This window comes from Synchiropus splendidus, chromosome 7, assembly GCF_027744825.2.
Source record: "Synchiropus splendidus isolate RoL2022-P1 chromosome 7, RoL_Sspl_1.0, whole genome shotgun sequence".
Taxonomy (NCBI): domain Eukaryota; kingdom Metazoa; phylum Chordata; class Actinopteri; order Syngnathiformes; family Callionymidae; genus Synchiropus; species Synchiropus splendidus.
This window is the reverse complement of record NC_071340.1, coordinates 7,111,067-7,131,770: the sequence shown is the minus strand read 5'-3', so window position 1 is coordinate 7,131,770 and position 20,704 is coordinate 7,111,067. Positions and strand designations below refer to the sequence as shown.

At 44.7% G+C, this 20,704-nt stretch overlaps 2 protein-coding genes across 5 annotated transcripts; one reads left to right on the top strand and one right to left on the bottom strand.

The window, feature by feature from the left end:
• Positions 1-779: 779 nt before the first annotated feature.
• LOC128762731 (protein mono-ADP-ribosyltransferase PARP15-like) lies at positions 780-4,875 on the bottom strand. Of its 3 annotated transcripts, none has more exons than XM_053871188.1 (4): positions 4,309-4,875; positions 1,869-2,002; positions 1,302-1,476; positions 780-1,236 (listed from the first exon to the last, which is right to left on the bottom strand). In XM_053871188.1, exons 1-4 carry the CDS (start codon positions 4,856-4,858, stop codon positions 959-961), a joined length of 1,137 nt encoding a protein of 378 aa, XP_053727163.1. In that variant the 5' UTR covers positions 4,859-4,875; the 3' UTR covers positions 780-958. The 3 variants fall into 3 exon arrangements, with proteins under 3 accessions (XP_053727163.1, XP_053727164.1, XP_053727165.1); XM_053871189.1 differs by lacking the exon at positions 4,309-4,875 and adding an exon at positions 2,804-4,101; XM_053871190.1 differs by having other exon boundaries at positions 1,091-1,236; positions 1,337-1,476.
• Positions 4,876-9,294: 4,419 nt separating this feature from the next.
• LOC128762397 (LHFPL tetraspan subfamily member 2a protein-like) lies at positions 9,295-20,561 on the top strand. 2 transcript variants are annotated; one of them, XM_053870627.1, is made up of 3 exons: positions 9,295-9,404; positions 18,730-19,226; positions 19,514-20,561. In XM_053870627.1, the coding sequence occupies exons 2-3, from the start codon at positions 18,815-18,817 to the stop codon at positions 19,768-19,770; spliced, it is 669 nt and encodes a 222-aa protein (XP_053726602.1). In that variant the 5' UTR covers positions 9,295-9,404; positions 18,730-18,814; the 3' UTR covers positions 19,771-20,561. The 2 variants fall into 2 exon arrangements, with proteins under 2 accessions (XP_053726602.1, XP_053726603.1); XM_053870628.1 differs by lacking the exon at positions 9,295-9,404 and adding an exon at positions 18,014-18,194.
• Positions 20,562-20,704: the final 143 nt, after the last annotated feature.

Here is a 20,704-nt window from a genome sequence, read left to right as displayed (position 1 = left end):
GCCATCTCAGCTCTGTCTGGATCGAGAGTCATTTTCTGATGACAGTCACTGTTTTTTATTGAGCAAGCTGTAAAGAAAATCCCGCCACAATGAGGCACGGTCTTCTTCTGCATCTGCTGGTTTTAATGCCACATCAAGTTCACATGTTTCACGCAAGTCAAATATTGCACGATATTTGAACATGACATGTTCCATAAAACCGTTCACAGTGATCTTAAAACTGTCCTCAGGATGTAGAATCCGAGGACACATTTAGAGATAAAGTAATGCAAAGCAATGAAGCATAAAGAAACCAGTGCATCGGGGTTATAAGGAAACTAAACCCTTCAAGTAAAATGATGTGGGTGGGCATGATGTGCCGCAGATTATATTTATCTTAACTTTTGTGACTTCTTGTAATGAGGGGATGAGCCACTGAATCCTTGAATGAATAGCAGAAGGTGAAGGTATGCCCACTCCTTCCACACCTGTGCCGCTGACTCAAGGCTGACTTGGCAAATACCTGGCTCAACAATAGATTGCTAACATTTGATGTGTAATGTGTGAGCAGTTAGCAACATGAATCCAGGAGCTGAAGAATTGAAAGTATTCAAGCAGACGGTGACACCCAAGCTCAGCAGCACAATGTCAGTTGACATGTCACCAGACATGTAAGAGGCACCGCACTTTCCCACAGAGGTCACACCCTGATTCTTCTACAGCCTGCCGTTCCAATACCAGTCCAGTGCGACTGTCATACCATTAGAGGTTGACTAGCATGCCAGACAGGACAAGCCACAGAGCGGTTCAGTTTTATTTCAACAGAACTTTGTGGTTACAAAAATGAAATTGCTGTCCCCATTCTTTGATTTGAAGGACAGTAAATTACAAAACAGTAACAGCATCTATCGCGTGTCTATCTCTAGTGCACTCCAAATATGGGAAGAAAGAGGAGAGGACTGCAGATCTTCAGCCACCATCACATGAAGCTAATCAGGTACTCAGGATACGCCTGAATGTCATTGAAGGTTATATACATGGTAGGTCTTTCCAGCGTGTCCACCACGCTGTCGAACAGGTCTCCTGCCTCATGATTGGTGGGAGGTGGAGCGATGATGTCAGCTCTCCCCAGAGTGAAGGCGCCCACCAGGACTCGCACAATATACATGCGCTTGACGCCATTTTCGTCCGGTCCGCAGAATTCTCGGGCGTAATTGGGATTAACTGAAAAGTATGAGCCCTTTCCATATTTGGCACCTGAGAACAAAAAGTGGAGTTGTTGACTGTGAAAACCCATCCATGTTGGCAGACAGGAGCCAGACCTTGCATCCCAGCATAGCTCCTATTGAAGCCTCGCCTGTTTATATTGGGGATGAAGTTGGCCTTGGTGCCGTGAAACAGAATCTTCTCATTGCTCTGACTGTAGTTCTTCTCCTCCAGCTCTTTCTTCTTCAGCTGGTAGCTCTTCCACAACGTCTTGTTCTGCACCCGCTCGATCTGTTGAGTTGCAACAGTGACGTGTGGTTATAGTTGCATCTATAATTCTCATCCCTACTGATTTAGGTCTTCACAACTGTTTCCATGTGGGTCGAATGTTTGGACACATCTTCTCCCTGAGTGTTCTTTATCTTTTTGACTACTCACATCATAGTGAAGACATCAAATATATGAACCGTGATATATAGAATTACTTGGTGTATCTAAGGGACATAGTTAACTACGCAAATGAAAAAGGAAAAAATTCACAAATCCTCTAGTCTAGTGTTGTCTGACTGATACATACTGACATCATAAAATGATATTGAAGTGGCAGGTGATGAAAGAATGAATGGATTGCCACTAGTTTGAAAACTATAGTGTCTATTGTGCAGCTATTGTGTCAGACCTACAGAGATGGGCCTTCGAGTGAAGCCCTGGTGCTTCAGCCTATACGTGAGATGCTTGTATTCAGTGGACTCTGGACTAACTGGACAAACTTTCACCAGGTCGAAACTCATGTCGTTCCAGTGGGGTGGAAGGTCACCTGCCAGGGAGAAACAGAAGGTCAAGGCACATCCTGCTACTTCCTTGTAATCTCTTCCTGGTTTTTCAAGGATTACTTACCATCTCAACAATAACTTAAAATGTAATTATTGTTAAAATAAAATAATCTATACAGGATATTAAGCACACCTAGGATGGCACAGAGGATGAGAAGATGCTTCATGCAGTGCAGGCATCTAGACGCCTTGGCAACATCTGATCCATGAATTTGCTACATCCCACAGATGTTATTGGATCTTATTAGAAATAGTAGAACAATCAGGCCTGCTCACTCATTCTCACTGACCGTCTCAGACACCTACAACTAAACCCCAAAACATCATTGACAGAACACACACTGTGCTCATTCACTTCCAAGTGTCTTAAGTGTTTACAAGAGAGCTAAAGTCCCAACTTCAGGAATGGCATGTGCGCTCCGCCGGTCAGGACCTGGCTCACAAATGATTTGTGGACCTCTTGTACTAAAGACAAACCTCCTGGCCGTGGATGGTGAGGCCAGAGAATTTCCGCCATTGTTATGTCTTCATCATGTCTCACTAGAGTTCGTATTGGGTGGTAAAGGCAACACTGCCCCCACTGTTTCCTGTGGTACTGCTACGTTTGGTCTGTATCCGGACACTTTGTGGAAACGCGCAGAAATACGAATAAAATGAACGTAGAGCACGGTCGGAAGGGCCAGTCTTTATCCGGATCGTTTCATACCATTGAGCATAAATGGGCCTTAAAGTGACTCTGTTCAATGACATCTTATATTAAAGAAGATAAATAAGGATTGGCTCACCATATCTCTTCAAATTCTGCTGGATCTTCTCCCACACAGTACGGAAAAGCGCTATGTACACCAGCCAGTGGTATAGCGCAGGCTCACTCTTGGAACCTTGAGTGGGCTGCAAGTTCTCAACAGCCAGTTGAGGATAAGAATTGGGAAAAGGACAGTGGTCGACCCAGAGTCTCTCCAATTCCTGCATGAGCTTCTCCAGCTTCTCACCCACCTCGATGAAGGGCTCGAGATTTTCAGGTAATCCATGGGCAGCCAGGAGATTCTTAAGAGCAGTGGAAGCCTTTGCTGGCAATGAATCGAACAAAGCAGATTCAGTCCAACTTTTCTCGATCGCCCAGTTTTCCTCTGGAAACCTGTTAAGGTCTACAGACGCAGGCAGCATGTTCCTGATGGCCTTTAACGGGTAGAACAGGAAGCTCATTTTATTAGCGACACCTGGGATGATGTTTTACTTGAGATCCGTTGTCGCGAATGTCTCAAGGGAGTTGGACCCGTCCTTCCTGGGTGGAGCCTAACACAGAGATCTTTCATGAAAGTTGTGTGTTAGAGGATCGCTGGAGAGGCAAGAGGCTGGAGAGAAGACAGCCTCATTTCAGTCCAGTCCAGCAAAGTGGTCCTGCCTATGTTGACTAACAAACATCTGGAGGTGGCTTTGGTCACTTTGACACATGATGAAAGATGATCACTTCAAGTTTGATAAAAGGTCTGTTGGCAGATAATGACATCACGTTGGGTTTTGTGTCATAAAAGGCCACCCATGTGTTTTTTGTCTGAAAGTCTTGTTTACTTTTTGAGTGTTTTAAACATGATTCTTTTATCCCAGGTGAGGAAAAGTTTGATCTGCTCCTCCAGGAAAGTTGAGCAGGTTGGACAGAGTACTAGAAAATGCGTTGCTGTGAATGAATATTGTCTTTTTAAGTGAGTTTTAAAAACAATGAATTGTTTTACTGAAGACTACCACTCAGACTACGGGTCTCCTGACATCAGGGGGTGCAGAACAAGAGGGTTCATGTAACCCCCTTAAACAATCATGGGATTGACAAAGACGCCACACTGGATGAAAAGGCTTCTCGACTCTGCTCTTTTGTTTTTACTTTTTGGCTTTCCTGCAATGAACTTTTCTGCATCTGCCACCTGGCTCTACAGTGTTGGACTCTCACTATGAAGCAAACAACTGACGGCTTCACAGACATGACCTTCTTTACCTCTTCTGCTGCCTCTGCTGTGAATACATGAGTCTGCCAAGCACCAAAACTAATAAACACGTTTTGGAATGATGAAAACCTAGAACCTGCATGTTGTCCGCAACAAGCAAGAGGACAAACCTACGCAGCACTCCTGATATTTTCAACGGCTGCTAATATTTATCGATTGTTCGATTAGTGATATATATGTATATATATATATATATATGTATATATATATATATATATATATATAGCAAATGGGACACACAAGTAACATGAAATAAAGATAGAACTGCCAGGGAATGCAAATGGCCTTACCAGATTGGTTCAAATTCTGCAGGAACTTTTCCCGCACAATCCGAAAGAGTGCCAGGTACAAAAGCCAGTGGTCTACCAGTAGCATTGACTCAGTTTTTGAGCCTTGAAAGGAGGAAGTGGGAAATGGACAGTGGCTGATCCAGAGTCTCTCCAACTGCAGCATCAGCTTCTCCAGCTTCTCACCCACCTTGATGAAGGGGTCGAGATTTTCAGGTAATCCATGGGCAGCCAGGAGGTTCTTGACAGCAATGGAAAGGTTCTCGGGCAACGCATCGAGCATGTTGAGCAAGGTGGACTCGGGCGGGCTTTTCTCAATAGTCCAGCTGTCCTCTGGGACGCTCTCGAGGATGACATAAGAAGGTAGCGTAGCAGGAAACAGCATGTTCCTTATGACCTTAAAGGGGTTGAACAGAAGGCTCATCCTAATAGAGACATCCGAGATGTTTTTCACAAGAGGTATGTATGGTGGTCTATTGGTCCGTCTTGTCACTAAATGTAGAGTCGCACATGGATATTCAACAAATCTAATGTGTTGTAGGATCACTAGCATCAAGCCAGCGTGTTCAGTAGAGGCTCACTTCAAGCCAATCTCGCAACGTGGTCCTGCCTATGTTCACCAACAAAGATCATGAGTCAAAGCAGTCATTGGAAGAGGAGGCTTTAATCTCTCTGACACCTGATGAAAGATGATAGTCAGCTTTGGTGTCAAATTAATGGGTTAAGTCTCGCCGGTTCTTCAGACTGTGTGTCCTCATACAGCGCATCTTTGCCTGTCAGCACTGTGATACCTTTCACTGTGATCGATCATTTTGCGTCATCTCTCTCTATAACTTAAAGGAAAATTTAGCAAGCACAAGAGTGGCCAACAATGTTGACAATGTTGTGCCTGGAGCATGTTTTTGAGCCTCTTCAGTGCCTCTGAGGTGACTCTCAACAATGTTCTTGACAGTATATATTTACATATATATACTCCGTCACCCTCATATGCGAGAGGAGATACAGCAATATAATCTGATTAATTGAGTGTTGCTCAGACACCTTTCCCCAGAGTTTCACCATCTTCCGGACATGCCTAAGGAACGTCAGGAATGTCAACATGACGGGACCTGCGAAGGAAAGTACTGCAACTTTCAAACTCAGATGGTGATTTGAAGAAAGTGCTGGTGGAAAACTACAGACAGTTGCCGGAAGGACGTTCAGAATTGAATCAATTAAAAGTCAGCCGGGGAGAGGCGGCTGAGTCAGCGTGGCAGGGAATGCACTGCAACGCTTCCTTTGAACTAGGCAATTCAATTGCGACATAATTTGTAACAAAAGAATCCTTTCCCAAATTGTTAAGATTTGTATTCATATAACTATCCTGGACTCATTCCTCAAACGTATACATCGCAATTCTTTATTAAATGAGAATAATATGAGACGCCTGCTTCTACTTACAAAAGGCTCTCAGAATAATACATGGGGTGGAATATGGAGTACATTCTTCTTCTTTTTCTTCTTCTTCTTCTTCTTCCTCTTCTTCTTCTTCTTCTTCTTCTTCTTCTTCTTCTTCTTCTTATTATTATTATTATTATTGAGAAGAGACAAAGATCAGGTGGATAATACTGACAAAAGAAGAACCATGGGTATTGACTTATACCTGTATACTACTAAACGGAGAGACACGACAATGGAATGCACACAACACTGAAGAATGAACGGCGCGTGATGTGCAACCACTGGTGTGAGGGGCAGTACTGAAAGGAAGTGTTTCACTGCTCATTTTCAGTCTGTGGTCTGTAGTGTACAGTGCAATGACACTTGTGGAATGCATAATGTCAATGGAACTTTATGTCCATGGACGAGGCGAGATTTACTTAAACATTTCATTCAATTTGTTTGTCCATATAATTCGATTTTTTAGTTTCGTTTTTTTTTTGTTTTGTAGTTTTTTAGTTGATGACAATGAGCTCAAAACGACAGCAGGTGGCAGCTGGACTTGCTTGCACAGAGAGGTGACAGTCATAAACATAATTTGAAATTGAGACAACAAGGGAGTTTTTTGAACCAGATTCCCAAAGTCCTGTTTTGGGTTAAGAAGAGTGTTTGTGTTTTCTGGTGGTATCATCTGATCTCAGCTGACCTTCTGGTCATGTTACGCAACATGTTAGCTTGTTGTTTTGGAGTGGAGGTCCTCTAATTGTGTGGGAAGTGGGTGTGCTGCATCACCACAGGCCTCACATGTTTGTAACAGGGAGTTTCTAAGCAGATGAATGTGTAAGTCAGGGTTTCGTAAACAATCAGCCGGAACTCTGGCGTCATCGGAAATGTCAGTGTGAGGTGTCGAGTGTCATCACACAGCCGTTGACTCCCCTGTTGTCTCTCACAGACCGAGGAGCTGTTCAATGATCTCCGTTCAATGATCAGACTTGACAGTGTAGATCGCTGGTACATACCCTGAGTGTTAAGGTTTTGTTTGTGTGTATCTATTTGGATTTTTCCTCCTTCAAGAGCGGAAATTCAAGTGTTGGCTAATCTAAGGTTATTGGCCTCCCGCTGACCTCACTTACTAAAAAAAGTTTCCCTGTAGAGGCGGACAGTTTATTTCATCAACATCACTTCCTGTTAGTGTTATCTTTTATCTTTGTCCACAACACCGCGTGATTCATTGAGGCAAAACCCACTGAGCAGGACAAACTGGGTCCCCATTAGAGTGAGCGGGGATCAGCTGACAGGGGGACAGCAACACCGCCAAGGTTGTGGCGGTCACACAGAAACGCCCTTGATCCTGAACGGACACTACTGATGTTGACGTGACACATCATGTGTGACAAGATGTGAACGATTTGTCTGTTACTGTGTGTTGAGTTGAAGATAGTTGTGACCCATAACCACATCACGTGGTCCGGTCATCAGGATTCAGGGGTGGAGTTGTGTGTTTATTTTAATATGTTTCTGTTTTGATGTTGAGGTGAACACTTTAGCGTAGTGTGTATTTTGGGGTGGGTGTCGTGGTGTACATGCGCTTGGCTGAGTAGCAGCCAGTCCATACACTTTGGTGTGGTTCTGTGCGATGCTGTTTCTCTGGCTTGTAATGTATTTCATGTCCGTGTTGAGCAGTGTGCATTCTGGCACAAATGTGACGGAGTTGCTGCTAGTGTTGAAGCCTCACAGCAATATGGTTGTGGGTTAAATTTCAGCGTGAGGCTCTCAATCTGTTTGTCTGGAGTCAGGAGTTTGATTTTAAATTGTCTGTAGATGGAGTAGGATAGAATGGTTGCCAGACGCTATTCTTCCTGTGACAAAGTCTTCTCCAGGGTGTTCCTGCCTTTCGTGCCACATAGCTGCGGTACAGACTAAAACAATGGTGGCATTTTTCAGCTGTGTTCAGTAGTGTGTGCTTTATTGCGTACAGTATACTATGAGTGGTGGCGGTTGGTTTGGCGTGCTTGTGTGTGTTCCAGTGTAGATGTGTTTTGGATTGAGCCACTCACTGGCTGCTGGACGTTCACAAACACGATCACGTTCCTCCCTCCTCAGAGAGTGTGTTCACTACTTGCCGAAACAAACAACCTCTTTTCAGAGCCAATAAACCCACATAAGTGGTCCCCTGTCAGAATGATGTACGAGAGTTTGAGAAGTGGAGATAAGAGGACGACGCGGTGACGCTGAAGTTTCCACTCCACTGAGCTCTTCTTACTGCCACATTTGGGAAAGTTTACATTTTGGGTTCAGGGCTGGGAGAGCTGTGTTTTGTGGGTCCTGAAACTCATCATGCTTGTGATGTTTGGATATTGAAGGCAGAAAACGATGAAAAATCACATTTCAGTCAGTTGTTCAATTGTCTGCACCAAAGTTCGCTGATAATTTCACCATTCAGCTTCTTATTAACATCAGGTGTTATGACTGAGAGCTTACTGTCACTTACAATCTTCAAGGAAGTATTGTATAGGACTGTATCATAAACCTAATACAGACAATCTGAAAGAAAAAAAAAAAACAAAAAACATTAAAAGAGCAGAAATCATCAGAATTAATCTTATCTCCGCTAATATTCCATGCCTCAAACTACACTGAAATAGTATAGTTGTATGGGCTTGAAATAACGCCTCTTTATTTTTATTGTATTATTTATTTATTATTTTATTTGCTGCATCAAGCGACTAACGACTACTTATGCTGACCAGGCATAGTGACAAATGCCGTTATTTTTTGTATGAGTTAAGGTGCAGTCATTAAAACCCGAATACGATATGTATCATGACTATTAAAAAGAAAACGGAACCGTGTTGAATTCCGAGATTGACTCTCTGCCTCCATCTAGTGTCGGTTTATGCGAACTGTAGCCACGATGGTTTAAAGCGCACATTATTGGGTTCATGAGTAAACAAACAACGACGGCTCTTGGAAACAACGCAGGCGAGTTCTACGATGTCGCAGTCTATAGAAAAAATGTCATTAATTCTGAATCCATTATACCATATATATCACTACAAAGGTTAATGATTTTCCTGCCCGCGATTTATTCACTCCTGACGATTGAAATAAATAAATAAATGTTATGCAATTCGATATTTTGCTCAACAGAGGGCAGCATTTGCAGGTATTTCGACTTCTCAAACATATGTCGTCCATTTTCCGTTAAAATTGCTACAATAACGAAGTTCGAGTTTTGTGTGAACGTTATGGCATTCAATAACTTCTCTGGGGCTTACATTTAGGTCATGCAATTGCAACTGCTAATAAGAGTTAATAATAGTCAGGCATGGCAGTGAAACTAAAGTATTTATTAGTTTTCTATTTTTAAGCGACAAATATTATGGATTGCTGGATGCTAATATTGTGTGTCCCAGTGGCTGATATTCAGCTTTTAAGCTCCCTGAACTGGACGAATTAATGTAAAATACAGATGTTAACTGGTGTTAATTTCCCCGTGCGTTCGGCAGTGGCAGTGGGGGCTGGGAGAGGGGGGCGAGGGGGAGGAGAAAAGAGACGTCAGCTGCAAGTGGGAAGTGTAAGTGGAGGGAAGGGAAGGAGTGACAACTTCTGGAGTGAATGAGCTCCAGAGAAGAAGCGCTCTTCTGAGACGAGGAGCCGAGAGGAGCGTCGGCGCTGATGTGAGTAAACTTCAATATTTACCTCGCCGCCGCGCACGAGTCATTCATTGTCGCAAGTAACTCGCCAACAAAAGCACGTGCAGGTGTTTCAAGTCATTCAACTTATTTGAAAGTGGCGTCCAGTAAACAGATTGTTGTAGAGGTCAGGAAAACATGTGTCGCATTTGTCGTCATAATGTTGAAAATAGAAATAAATGAATGTAAACATCCCGTCATTTGTTTATAAAAACACGACATATGCCAGTGACGTCATTTTAAGATGCATTTGTTCAGAATTCTCCCAGAGCGCGCGTGTGCTGCATCAAACCGTTAGTTAACCCGTTAGTTATTGTTGGCCGTATGACTCATAAACGCGCTGTCGAGTCTGCTGTCACAGAAGAGCCATGATTCACTTGACTGTCAGTGTTGCTTCTGGGTTGCATGTCGAACCCCTGCGGTGGAGGAAGTGAGCAGATGAAGGTGTGAATCTCAGTGACAGGTGGCGCTGAAACAATTACTGCAGCTATAAGACTGGATAATAATAGTGAGAACTTGATCAAATTGGACATGTTAAAGCTGCGTTGCTGCTAATAACATGCATAATGGCACTGCAGTGTTACAGCAAATAACTGCAGCTGTTATTTATCACATTGAGGTAAAGGTTTGAATATGCCTATTTGCAGCCACACCACACTCCTGTGCTGCTCCAAGTCCTTGGAGCGCAGGGAGGAGGCCCCTCCACCCGAACCACCCAGGCAGCTCTGCTCGTGTGAGGGGGGAAGTGGTACTTCATCACAAACTAAACAAAACCTGGGAAGGATTCAGTGTTTATTCTCTCCCGAGTTCAAGGGCAGACTGTGTCCCACTGATGAAAGGAAGAAGTCAACATCCATCCATCAGAATCCTCCGAGAATGTCTGACCACAAATCAGTATCTTCAACGCTCAGAGGGATTCCAGGAAATATTTCATGGCGACTGCGGAGCGATTGCCCTGACCTGTCTCCCTGAATCACATCTGACAACCTGCCTGTGAGCGAGTGTTAACCTGTTGCTCCAGGAGTACGGTTCGACAGCAGACGCTTGGTGACATCAGCAGTCCTTCTTCAGCTGAGATGTTTTGCAAGGTGTGTGTCCAACTCAGGGCCCAGGGGCCAGGCCTGGCCTGCCAAGTCATTTATCGCAGCCAGAAGGAGTGTTAAGTTCATGAAGTCGGCTCAAAGTATCATTCATTAGAATGCAGCCAAAACCACTGCATCACAATGTTCAAGCAGCGCTGCTCCACAGGCTGTCGTGTGGGGCTGCACCAATCAGCACTTTTTTGGCCGATATCGCCTGCCGATTTTTTGGAAAGTCGCAACAGGCCGATGCTGATTTTTACTGATTTTTTAAAAAACTTTTTTTCTCCTCAACTAAATCACACACATAGGTCTTTTTTTAAGATTAATTACATGAACAAACTAAATAACAATAATACTAAACAACGCTGTAATAAAAATATTGCAACTTTTTAAGCAAATTAAGAACAAACAAATAAAAAAAGTGAAGTGCTTCATACAAAATAAATATGTTTCAAACCCAGATCAAACCTACTATGTAAACTTCACTTGCTAAATCCCGGAGTGTTGCATTATAACCTGACAGGCTTCTCCTCTTTTCTTCGACTACATGGGAGTGTCTGAGGTGCGCTATTAGTTGCTGGTAACGCTCCAGTCTTCAACAACAGAGCTGCTGCTCTCCAATATAATAAACTCTGTTAGTGTTGGTTTTGCCTGGAGTTAGCTCCGGTTAGCATTTGTCCGTTAGCCTCTTGATAGCACTCGAATTTGGCGCAGTGATTTGTGGCCAAGTGGCTTGTTTATAACGCTGCGCCTGAATCCGTGAGTGCACACGTTGATCATGTCATAATTTTTCTTGATGGAGAAGGATTGCCAAACAACTGCCATCGTGGCTGGCTGGCTCTAATGTCTGCAGCTGCATGACTACTCTGCAGGTGGGACTGCAGCGTTGCAACAAGTTCGATGAGATGGCCTTTATCATGTATGATGGGTAATGTTATTACATAATGAATTAAATAAATAAAAACAAAATTGGCTTATATTTGCCATTTTATAGGCCCATCATGATGACGTCATAAATGCCTGTATCGGCCGAATGCCGATTAATCGACCGGCTGATCGATCTGTGCGGCCCTACTGTTGCGTGTTTGTGCTTCGAGTGTCTCTTATGAAGTGGCGGAGAATTATGCTTATAATCAGCATCCAATTCATTATTGGTTGTTCATCACCTCCATACTGCGGTTGAGATTGGCGCCTGGTACTTGAGCTTTTCAATGTCTGAGGTTTTCTTTTGAATCATGTTTTTAGTCCATAGAATCAGACCAACTTGAATGAAAGATGTGGTGTGAGAGTTACTCAGCATTTTTTTTTTGCTGCATTAGATTGTAGCAATTGTAGCGTTATAAAATGGAAGTTCCATTCTGGGAACAAACGCTGACAAGTGAATCATATTCAGGCCTTGTTTATTGGCCCACATCTGCTGCTCCCTGACAACTTTCTAATGCTCAAGTTCGCCTCATAAAGACTTCACGGTAGAAGTAATTGGGAGAGATTTTGGATGCAGCACTCTATCGTGACTAACTCCAAATGAATTCCTCCTCCACCCAACAAGAACACAAGCCTGGTTCTCGACTGGTGAGGAGGCCCTCCTGGAATCCTTGGAGAGAAAAGACTCTCAGAAGGGCTGAAGAAGTTGGAGAGAGTACAGCGTGCTCTTGTCGTGTTTGTCTTTGTGTAAGTGAAATGTGAGGGTCACTGGGGGGCTTTGTGCGTCAGAAAGTGAGGGGGCCGCCTCTGAGTCAGAGAGGGGCCGGGCTGCTGCACACACTGGATAGGGGCCACGGCGGCCCGTCTTTGAGAGTGAAGGAGAACATTCTGAGCCCCGCGGTAGCTGGTCCTTTGAGAGCCCACAAGTGAGCGAGGGGCCAGTGTCGGCTCCCTTTGTGTTTCTTTTGTTGAGCTCGGTCGCGGCAGATGAGGTGGGCCCATTTAATTTGGGCTTTTTTTTGGCAAGGGCCCGCGGAAAACACAAACGAGCTTGGCTCATACCTCCCTCTCTAGGGAAGTCATGCGTTTTGATGCTATTACTTTGTGGGTGAGTGAGTCCTCCTACCTGTTTGCTTTGTGTTTGTTGGACTTAAACACCGTGTTAGTGCTGCACTAAGTGTGGATCATTGATGACTGGTTCAGGCAGTGATGCCACCACCATTGGAGGAAAACAGACATACTGTTTATGAACATGGAAGTTCAGCCAACAACATCAAAGGAGAAGCACGTTCTATAGGCGCGTCAGTATGTATGAACACACACACACAGGACAGCTGCCATCAATCAGCCTGTTGTAGCATTTATGAGACCCAACTTGTGGCAAAGAGTCATTCTGTCATGACTCACATGTTTGTGCTGCGGAGTCTTCAGATGCTGTGTGGTTCTTTGTGACAACGATGAATCACTGGAGTGTCACATGATCTACTCCAGGCCTCAGAGGTGGGACATTCAGAGGTGATGAGATGCTGAATATCTTTGTGTCTACTATTCCGGCAGAATCAATGTGTGCGTTTCTCCTGAGTTAGCTGTTGATAAAGACTCATTGGGTCAAAAATGACAGTTGGATGCAGCTCTTAACCCAACTCATTATAGCGTTTGCAGATGATGTGGTTCTATTCTCCACCAATGGGTCAAAACACCAAATTCATACACACATCGCACAGACACACTAACAGCGAAGCACATGTTTGTTCACTAACTACTCCACCCTTATACACTTCACTGATGCATGGACGTGCACCTCCATATCAACACCAAACAACTCTCGAACGGAAACTCACCACTGCACGTACAGGAAGGAAGGAAACACACACACACACACGCATCATGTTTTTGTGTTTTGAGGGACATTTCATTGACTTTTCCCCAGCCTCTCACCATAAACCTAACCGTGAAAAACAAGTGGCTACCGTTAACCAGGACTCTGAACCAAACCTTAAAGCGGCTGTGTGTAGTTTGATAATATTTGCTTTTGGTGGCGCCGCTGGTTAATGAGTGTAATTGCAAGCTGTCGTAAAGCTGGGTCTCCGGTCTCACCCCCCATCCCATGTTTGTTTATGAGGAAAGACCGAAGTGAAACAGCGAAAAATGTCATCACAGGTGGCAATATACACAACACTGTCCAGCTTATACTTGCAAAGGGACACTAGAAGCATCTACTGTATCATTCAACATCAGAGATGGAACTCTGTCATGCGGCCAGTGAGGCGAGGCAGGATCTACAGATAGAACATGAGGTATAGCATGTTACATTTGTCCAAACCAGAAGGACCATAAACACTGCTAATGACATATACAACTATTATTTCTGTGTGATAAATGCTAGCGTCCATTAGCTAATGTGAGAGCTAATGCGTTTTGCTGGCTATATCTACACTATACTGTGATACAACACAATAAAATGAGTAATGGACACTTATGCGTTTGTTAGCACCTCAAAAATAAGTGCATTTGATAACACCCAAGACCAACAGTAAACACAAAGATTACCTTACAAGTCTGGTACAAACACTGTGTTTTGCTACAATATGTTGGCTAACATGACTAGCGCAATTATTAGCATTGTGGCTAATCACTTTGGCCAGCTATATCTTCACTGTACGCTTCGACAGCACAATACGACACACAGCAGAAGTCCATAACTGTGCTAGAACATGAGCAAGTCATTTTCACTGGCGATGAATTCATTGAAAAACTATATTCACCATACACTAAGTATATCTAGCCCCGTTTTGGCACCCCGCAAAAAGGCCCCAAAAATAGCATTCAGTCCCAACAAGGAGGTGTGTTTCTAAAAATTGGTCCCCACAGGTATAGCTAAACAAGCACGCTCAGACAAACACACACTTGTATTTCTATCCTTGTGTCCATTGCCATAACCGTTTCCCCAGCCTCTCCCCCAAAACCTAACCATCCAAAACAAATGGCTAACATGAACCTGGACTCTGAACCATTTCACCCTTAAATTGAGGTTGGGATCCAACCTGTTGTCCCCACAAGGATAGTGTTTTGTCAAGAATAGATCCCCACAAAGTACGATAAAGGTACACACACAGGCACACACACGTTTGTCTTCCTATGTTTCTTCTTTCCTGTTTTAAGCTGCTCTTCTGCTGGCGTCGTCGGGCAGAATTTCACCTCAAAGAATCAGCAGAAATTTACAGGACACTTTTTTTGTCATTGATAAGAGGTTGGCCAGAAAAAAAGAAAAGTTAGGGCCTGTGATGTCATTTCCCAGAAATGTGTGTGTGTTTTGTATCCATGCTGTGCTGCTTTATTTCCTGACTCTCATCCCCTCCAGCTGCCCACATTCTTTAATGAAAAGCGGGATAGGTTTTGTCCTGCCCAGTTCTGACTGCTACCGTCACACACCATTTAGAAGCATCACAGCTCTTCACATATTCTCAAGGAAAGCTTGGCTACTTTCTCTGAAGCAACAGTGTGTAATGTGCTTCCTGGCTTGGAGTCTCAAGGCGCGTGAAGGAACCCCATCAGGTGGAACCACCACCACCGGGGAGGGATGACTTGGTGTCAGGTTTATTTGGACTCAGTACTTCAGCTGAAGTCGCTTATGTAATGGTGTGGTGAGGGTGGTGCTGGTGGGTGGTGTCTCATCACCAGTTCTGTGGCTGGTTTCATGGACCACAGCTGCAGCTGAGCGCGAGCAGATCAGTCACGATGTTGTGGTTCACATCTGTGGCCGCACCTAATTTATACCATGCCATTTTTCAGTTCAGATGAATGTGTAAGAGCAGAAAGAACATGTTCCTCAGTACTTCCTTTTGTTAGGAATTTGATGAATATGCTTTCATTGGATTAGAAAGCTCGTAGTCTTTTTTGTTTCTCTGATCAAATCCTTTCGATGGTCAGTTGGCTTTTATCGTCCCAAACCAAACTTGTGGTGAAGCTTCGTCCTGCTATCAAAGGCTTTATTTGGTGGAAGCAGTGGTCTGGAAGATTTGTTTTTCTTTGACTTGAGACTCATCTTCTTAGTCTGACTCTGACTCATTTTGAGTGTGTCTCATCTTACTATTGCTTTTATCTTTGAACATCTTATTTGTGGCAGACGAGGGGCTCTTGGTTTCACTCCACTCAGGCCTGTGCTGCTCTCTGCGTCATCACTTGCTTTGGCCTTGGTTCTGTTTTCATGCAAAGCTGCTTTATAAATAAAGATCTGGCCATCCAAAGCCATTCCGTGACTTGCTGCTTTGCTCTTTATTAATGATTTTTATAAATGATTTCCAACATGATATCAGCCTCACCTATGTGCAGGTGTGGTATCAAAGAAGCCCCCAGATTCCCGCAGGGCCACTTTGGGAAATGTGCCTTACCTCTGCCTGTTTTATGGTTGATGTGGTCGGCTGCTTTCCTTGTCAGACTCTTTGATTCAGTGCAGTGTTTGTGTTGGAGCGTCAGAGCTGCAGCTCCCACATGTAACCCTAAACTGAAGCCCAAGGAGTGTGGGCACGAGCAGGTTGAGATTAAATGCTAGACCAAGATAAATATCATCTTCTAGGAAATCTCCTGCAGCATCACAGACACTCTGGCGCTCGGGTCTGTGATGTCGCACGGTGTGCAATGAAGCGAGTTTATCTGGACACCTCCACAAACAAAGATCTGGTACACCTCTGACAACAGCAGCAAAGAGGGAGAACAGTGTCCTCTCTTTGATCTTCACTTTATGAACGAGAAGCTTTAAAATTGTAAGATTAAGTGGAAGTATTTGCCTTGGGATTTATTGTTTTGCAGATATCAAACAGGAAGTTCTGTCATCCTAAAAGAGCCTGGAAGAGACTGCTATAGTCTTCTTTGAGGCTCTGCCATCCTGACTTCATGTTTCAGTTGCATTTTTAACACAAATATTTATCCATGTTTAGTCATGTATAAACAGTGCTGAACAAACTGCATGCAGCTAGGCAACGGCAGTTCGAGATGACCCATGCAGACAATCGCAATGCGTTCTGGTCCTGGATCAGACAGACCTGTACCAACGTCACCGTCATCCTAATGCTAGTCTCAAGAGAAGCCTGCAGCAGAGCGAGGCACCTGCGTTGCTGATGACCCACTGTGCCACAGCTTTAGTGGGTGCCAGAGCAAGATGGGATTGAGCTTCGACAGAGCCGCCTGATTGGCTTATCATCCAGGGCTCTTCTTCTTTTCCTTTCGGCTTCTCCCTTCAGGGGTGGATCATCTTCCTCCATCTCACCCTGTCCTCTGCTTCCTCTTCCCTCAAACCTTCAAACCTCCTGAAGCTGCCATTAGAAAAGCAGGAAGTTTTAATGTATTTTTAAAATATTTTCTGACTTCCTATGTTTTTTCTGTTCTGCTTGGTCGCGTTGCGGGGGGGGGGACTGAGAGAGAGTGAACACCGCAGAGTCAGTGAAACACGAGGACAGCGAAGACCTGTGTGGATGACTGCAAAAGTGCTTTACCCTGTTGAGTGTTTCATGAGGCCAATGAGGTTTTTTTTTTGGTTTTGTTGGTGTTGTCTGTACGTCATGAGACTGTTTTCAGTTTTGTGTGTTAATGTCGGTTCTACGTGTTTTTGTAGTTCTGACGGCATTATTGGAAATAAATGCTTGTGAAAACCAAAGAACGACTTGAGTCCTTGCATAACCTCGACGGGAGTAACACCTCCTTCACCAGCTCCATCAATCTCCTCTTAATTCACTCTGACTTGGAACTTTGAAAACGCCTTTCTTAAACACATCTGCAGAGACTTATTCTAACAGCCATTATCATGGGCCTGTGCGCTGGTTCATGTGATTCGATGCTACGTGTGGTGGCAGACTTTCACTTTATCGTTGTTGCAATTACTTTTTAGCCTTTTCCAGAGCCGGAACAAGAAAGCCTTCGCTTTAACTTCAGTTTTCCTTTCATTCTTCTTGTAATAACAGGCTCACGTGAGGGTAAATATCAGTCTCATAAACTTGAAAACAGTATCTCTTTAAATCAACTCCCTGAATTAACACTGACTGTTTCAAGTGTAACAACATACTCTGAGCCCTGTGAGGTTTGGGAGAAAGGATTTCCAGTAAGAGACGAAGAAGATGACATGCATTTTCTTCTGACAGTCCTGACAAAGGTGTGTTTAAAGTCAGCCAGTGGTTTGAAGAGTCAGAGCTGCTCATTTGTGGACATCACAGCAGAGACTTGGTGAAGTGTAATCGCAGCTCAAGGGACGCCAGCTGAAGTCTGTGGCGACACCCAGTCAGCCACAGCACTCCTGACGCTGGCAAACCTGTTTGACACTATTCTAGTCATCTGGCCTCTTAAACCTCCTAGCAACCCTAGAAGCTAGCGTGCTAACTATTTGTTAGCTTGAAACTAATTTAGCTGCACAACAAAATGGGTACTTAAATGTCAATAAGTCAAAATATTACAGTACTTTACTTTTAATTTGTTTTTATAGTTGTTTGTCATTCATTAAATGGAATAATTCCAGGCACATCTTTGTACTGTCACACAAGATGTGTGACAGTACAAAGATGTCAGCAGCCCTTGTTTCCTCAAAGACGACAGACGTCCGGGTGACTGTCGAGCTCCTCTGGTGCTGAGCTCATTCTTCTCCGAGGCAGACGGAGATGATGTTGACCTCTGAACACAGGAGCTACATCTTCCCATCCAGTGTCTGTAATTCTAGTGGCTTGTGATATCGCAGTATTTCTGAGAAACCCTTCCTTGATCATTTAGCTTTTAGGATGTCATGGTAACTGTGACCTCATTTGACATTTGATTTTAAAAGTTGTAGCTGATGTTAGGACGCCTTTATTAGTCCCAACACTGGTGCATGCAGCTGATGCTAGTGCTCCTAACATGTTACCCATCATGACTCGACAGAATGAGTCAAAGTTTAATGACGCTAACGTTCCTCTAACCTAGCATCATCTCCTTGTTCGGCCTTGTCACATTTGTGCTCGAAAGAAATAACAAATAGTTGAAAACACAACGGCAGGCTATGAGAGAAGTTGCTGTCTGAGCTCCACACAGGCTGCTTATGCGTGTGTTGTTGGTCATACTGCTGAGTGAGTGTCGATATTCTGAGACTTGTAGTGACTTTAAGCTGGAGTTGTTTAGCGGCTGGACCATCATCATCGTCACAGCGTCTCCCCCCATGAATCATTGTTGGCATCGCAGGGCTGTTGCTTGATGGAGTGTTGCTCATGTTCACTTCATTGGGGGTTGCTCTTGTGAAGCGTCTCCAAAAGTGTGTAAAGCTAACTCCTGAACGTGTGTGTCTGCAGGTGAGGTCATGGCTGAGGGAAGCTGTTTCGGTGCGTTGTAGCTGTCTCCAAACGTCGACTGGAGAGCCTTGGTGAACCATCAACCATGTGTCATGTGATCGTGACGTGCCGCTCCATGCTCTGGACGCTGCTCAGCATCGTCGTGGCGTTCGCTGAGCTCATCGCCTTCATGAGCCCCGACTGGCTGCTGGGGTCCCCGCGCCCCGACTCCAGTTCCAGCAGGACAGGAGGGGACCCGGGAGAGTACCGGCCGTCTCTGGGCCTCTACAGCCGTTGCCTGCGTGTGGGCAGCAGGGCGGCCGGGGTCAGCTGCGGACCTTACGCCGGGACTTTTGCGGAAGTGGCCAGCGGCTTCTGGCAGGCAGCCATGCTGTTCCTTGCAGCGGGCACCCTGGTGCTGGGGATTGTGGCCTGCATCTCCATCTTTAGCTTGTGCTTCCAGAGCATCTTGAAGAAAAGTTTATTCAACATCTGCGGCCTGATGCAAGCCATCGCAGGTGAGAGAGCAAGCCCTGCTCATCTAATGTGTACTCACAAGCAGACATGGTCCATAAATCTCTCCATCCACTGACAAAATATTGCAACATCCCACCATCCTGCTGGGACCTGAGTCATGCTCCAACAATTCAGGTTTGTTGTCTGCAACGTAGCATGTGATTACATGACCTCACTAGTGAGGGGGTGGAAAGTGGTTTCTTCTATCATCACCACTTCAGATCTGCCTGTTCCCTCCTGAGTCACCAGCTGCTGAGATGTTTACCTCTCCTGTCGGTTCCTCCTCCAGGTCTCCTGCTGATGGTGGGTCTCATGCTGTACCCGGGCGGCTGGGGGTCAGACAAGGTCATCAGCTATTGCGGCAAGGAGGCCTCGCCATTCAGACCAGCTCAGTGCACGCTGGGCTGGGCCTTCTACACGGCCATCGGAGGAACTCTGGCCACGTTCCTCTGCGCCGTACTGTCCGCCCAGGCCGAAATCGCCACCTCCAGCGACAAAGTGCAGGAGGAGATAGAGGAGGGGAAGAGTCTCATCTGCCTTCTCTGAGTTCATCACATTGTTCAAGCCAGTTCCAGGGACTTGGTTTCCTGCAGCTTGCCTTCAACATAGTTGACATTTTGCCTGTCCATCATCATCAAGAGACAATTTCAACCTGGACTGAAACAGGTTTTGGGTAGACTTTAGAACTCACAGTAGAAGTACAAGTCATTTCTTTGAACAGGTTTTTTTTCACAAGCCTCAATGCTAATGTTGTCTGTGGTTTGTTTCCTTGTAGCGGTTTTCTTACCTGCCTTAAAACTGGCCTGCGGAATGAAACGCTAAAAAGTCGCTACGAAGTCAATGTTTGTGGCCGTAAACACGCGGGAGCCCCTCAGCGTCAGCAGCTGTGCCCACTAAATCAGCGGGCGCACGCGCACGTGTGATGACACAAATCGTTGGCCAGCAGCTCGGGGTAACGCCAAATGTGGGACACATTAGGGATGATTTGCTTCAAAGGGAATTCCTCTCGTAAAAGAGGTTGTTGCAGCTTAATAACTTTCAGAGCCTCTCTCTGTTGCCACACGTGTAAAGAGAAACCGAGAAAGACAGAAGTTCGTGTTGTGTTTAATATTTAGAGCTAAAAGTTTTGATCTTTAAGATGAAAAAGGTGTCCTCTGTCAGCCATTGTAGATAAAGTGCAATAGTGGAGCTGTAGTATGTTGATGGGTGTAAGTTGTTGTAGTTAGCTGTTTTTGTTACATTAACAAGAGTAACAGCGTTCATGGCACATCGCGGTTCATGTTCTGTATGTGGAGAGAAAGTATGTGTTTGATATTAAAACCATTTTAACATTCTGGCTTGGACTACAGGTGGTGGTTGTGCGGTTTATTTCATAAAACAATTCTGTCAAACTGGTGCTGTCCATCAACTCCCTGCTCTGCACAGATAACCTGTTGCAGCAAACAGAAGAACTAGACAACTGTGGAACAGAACTGAGTGA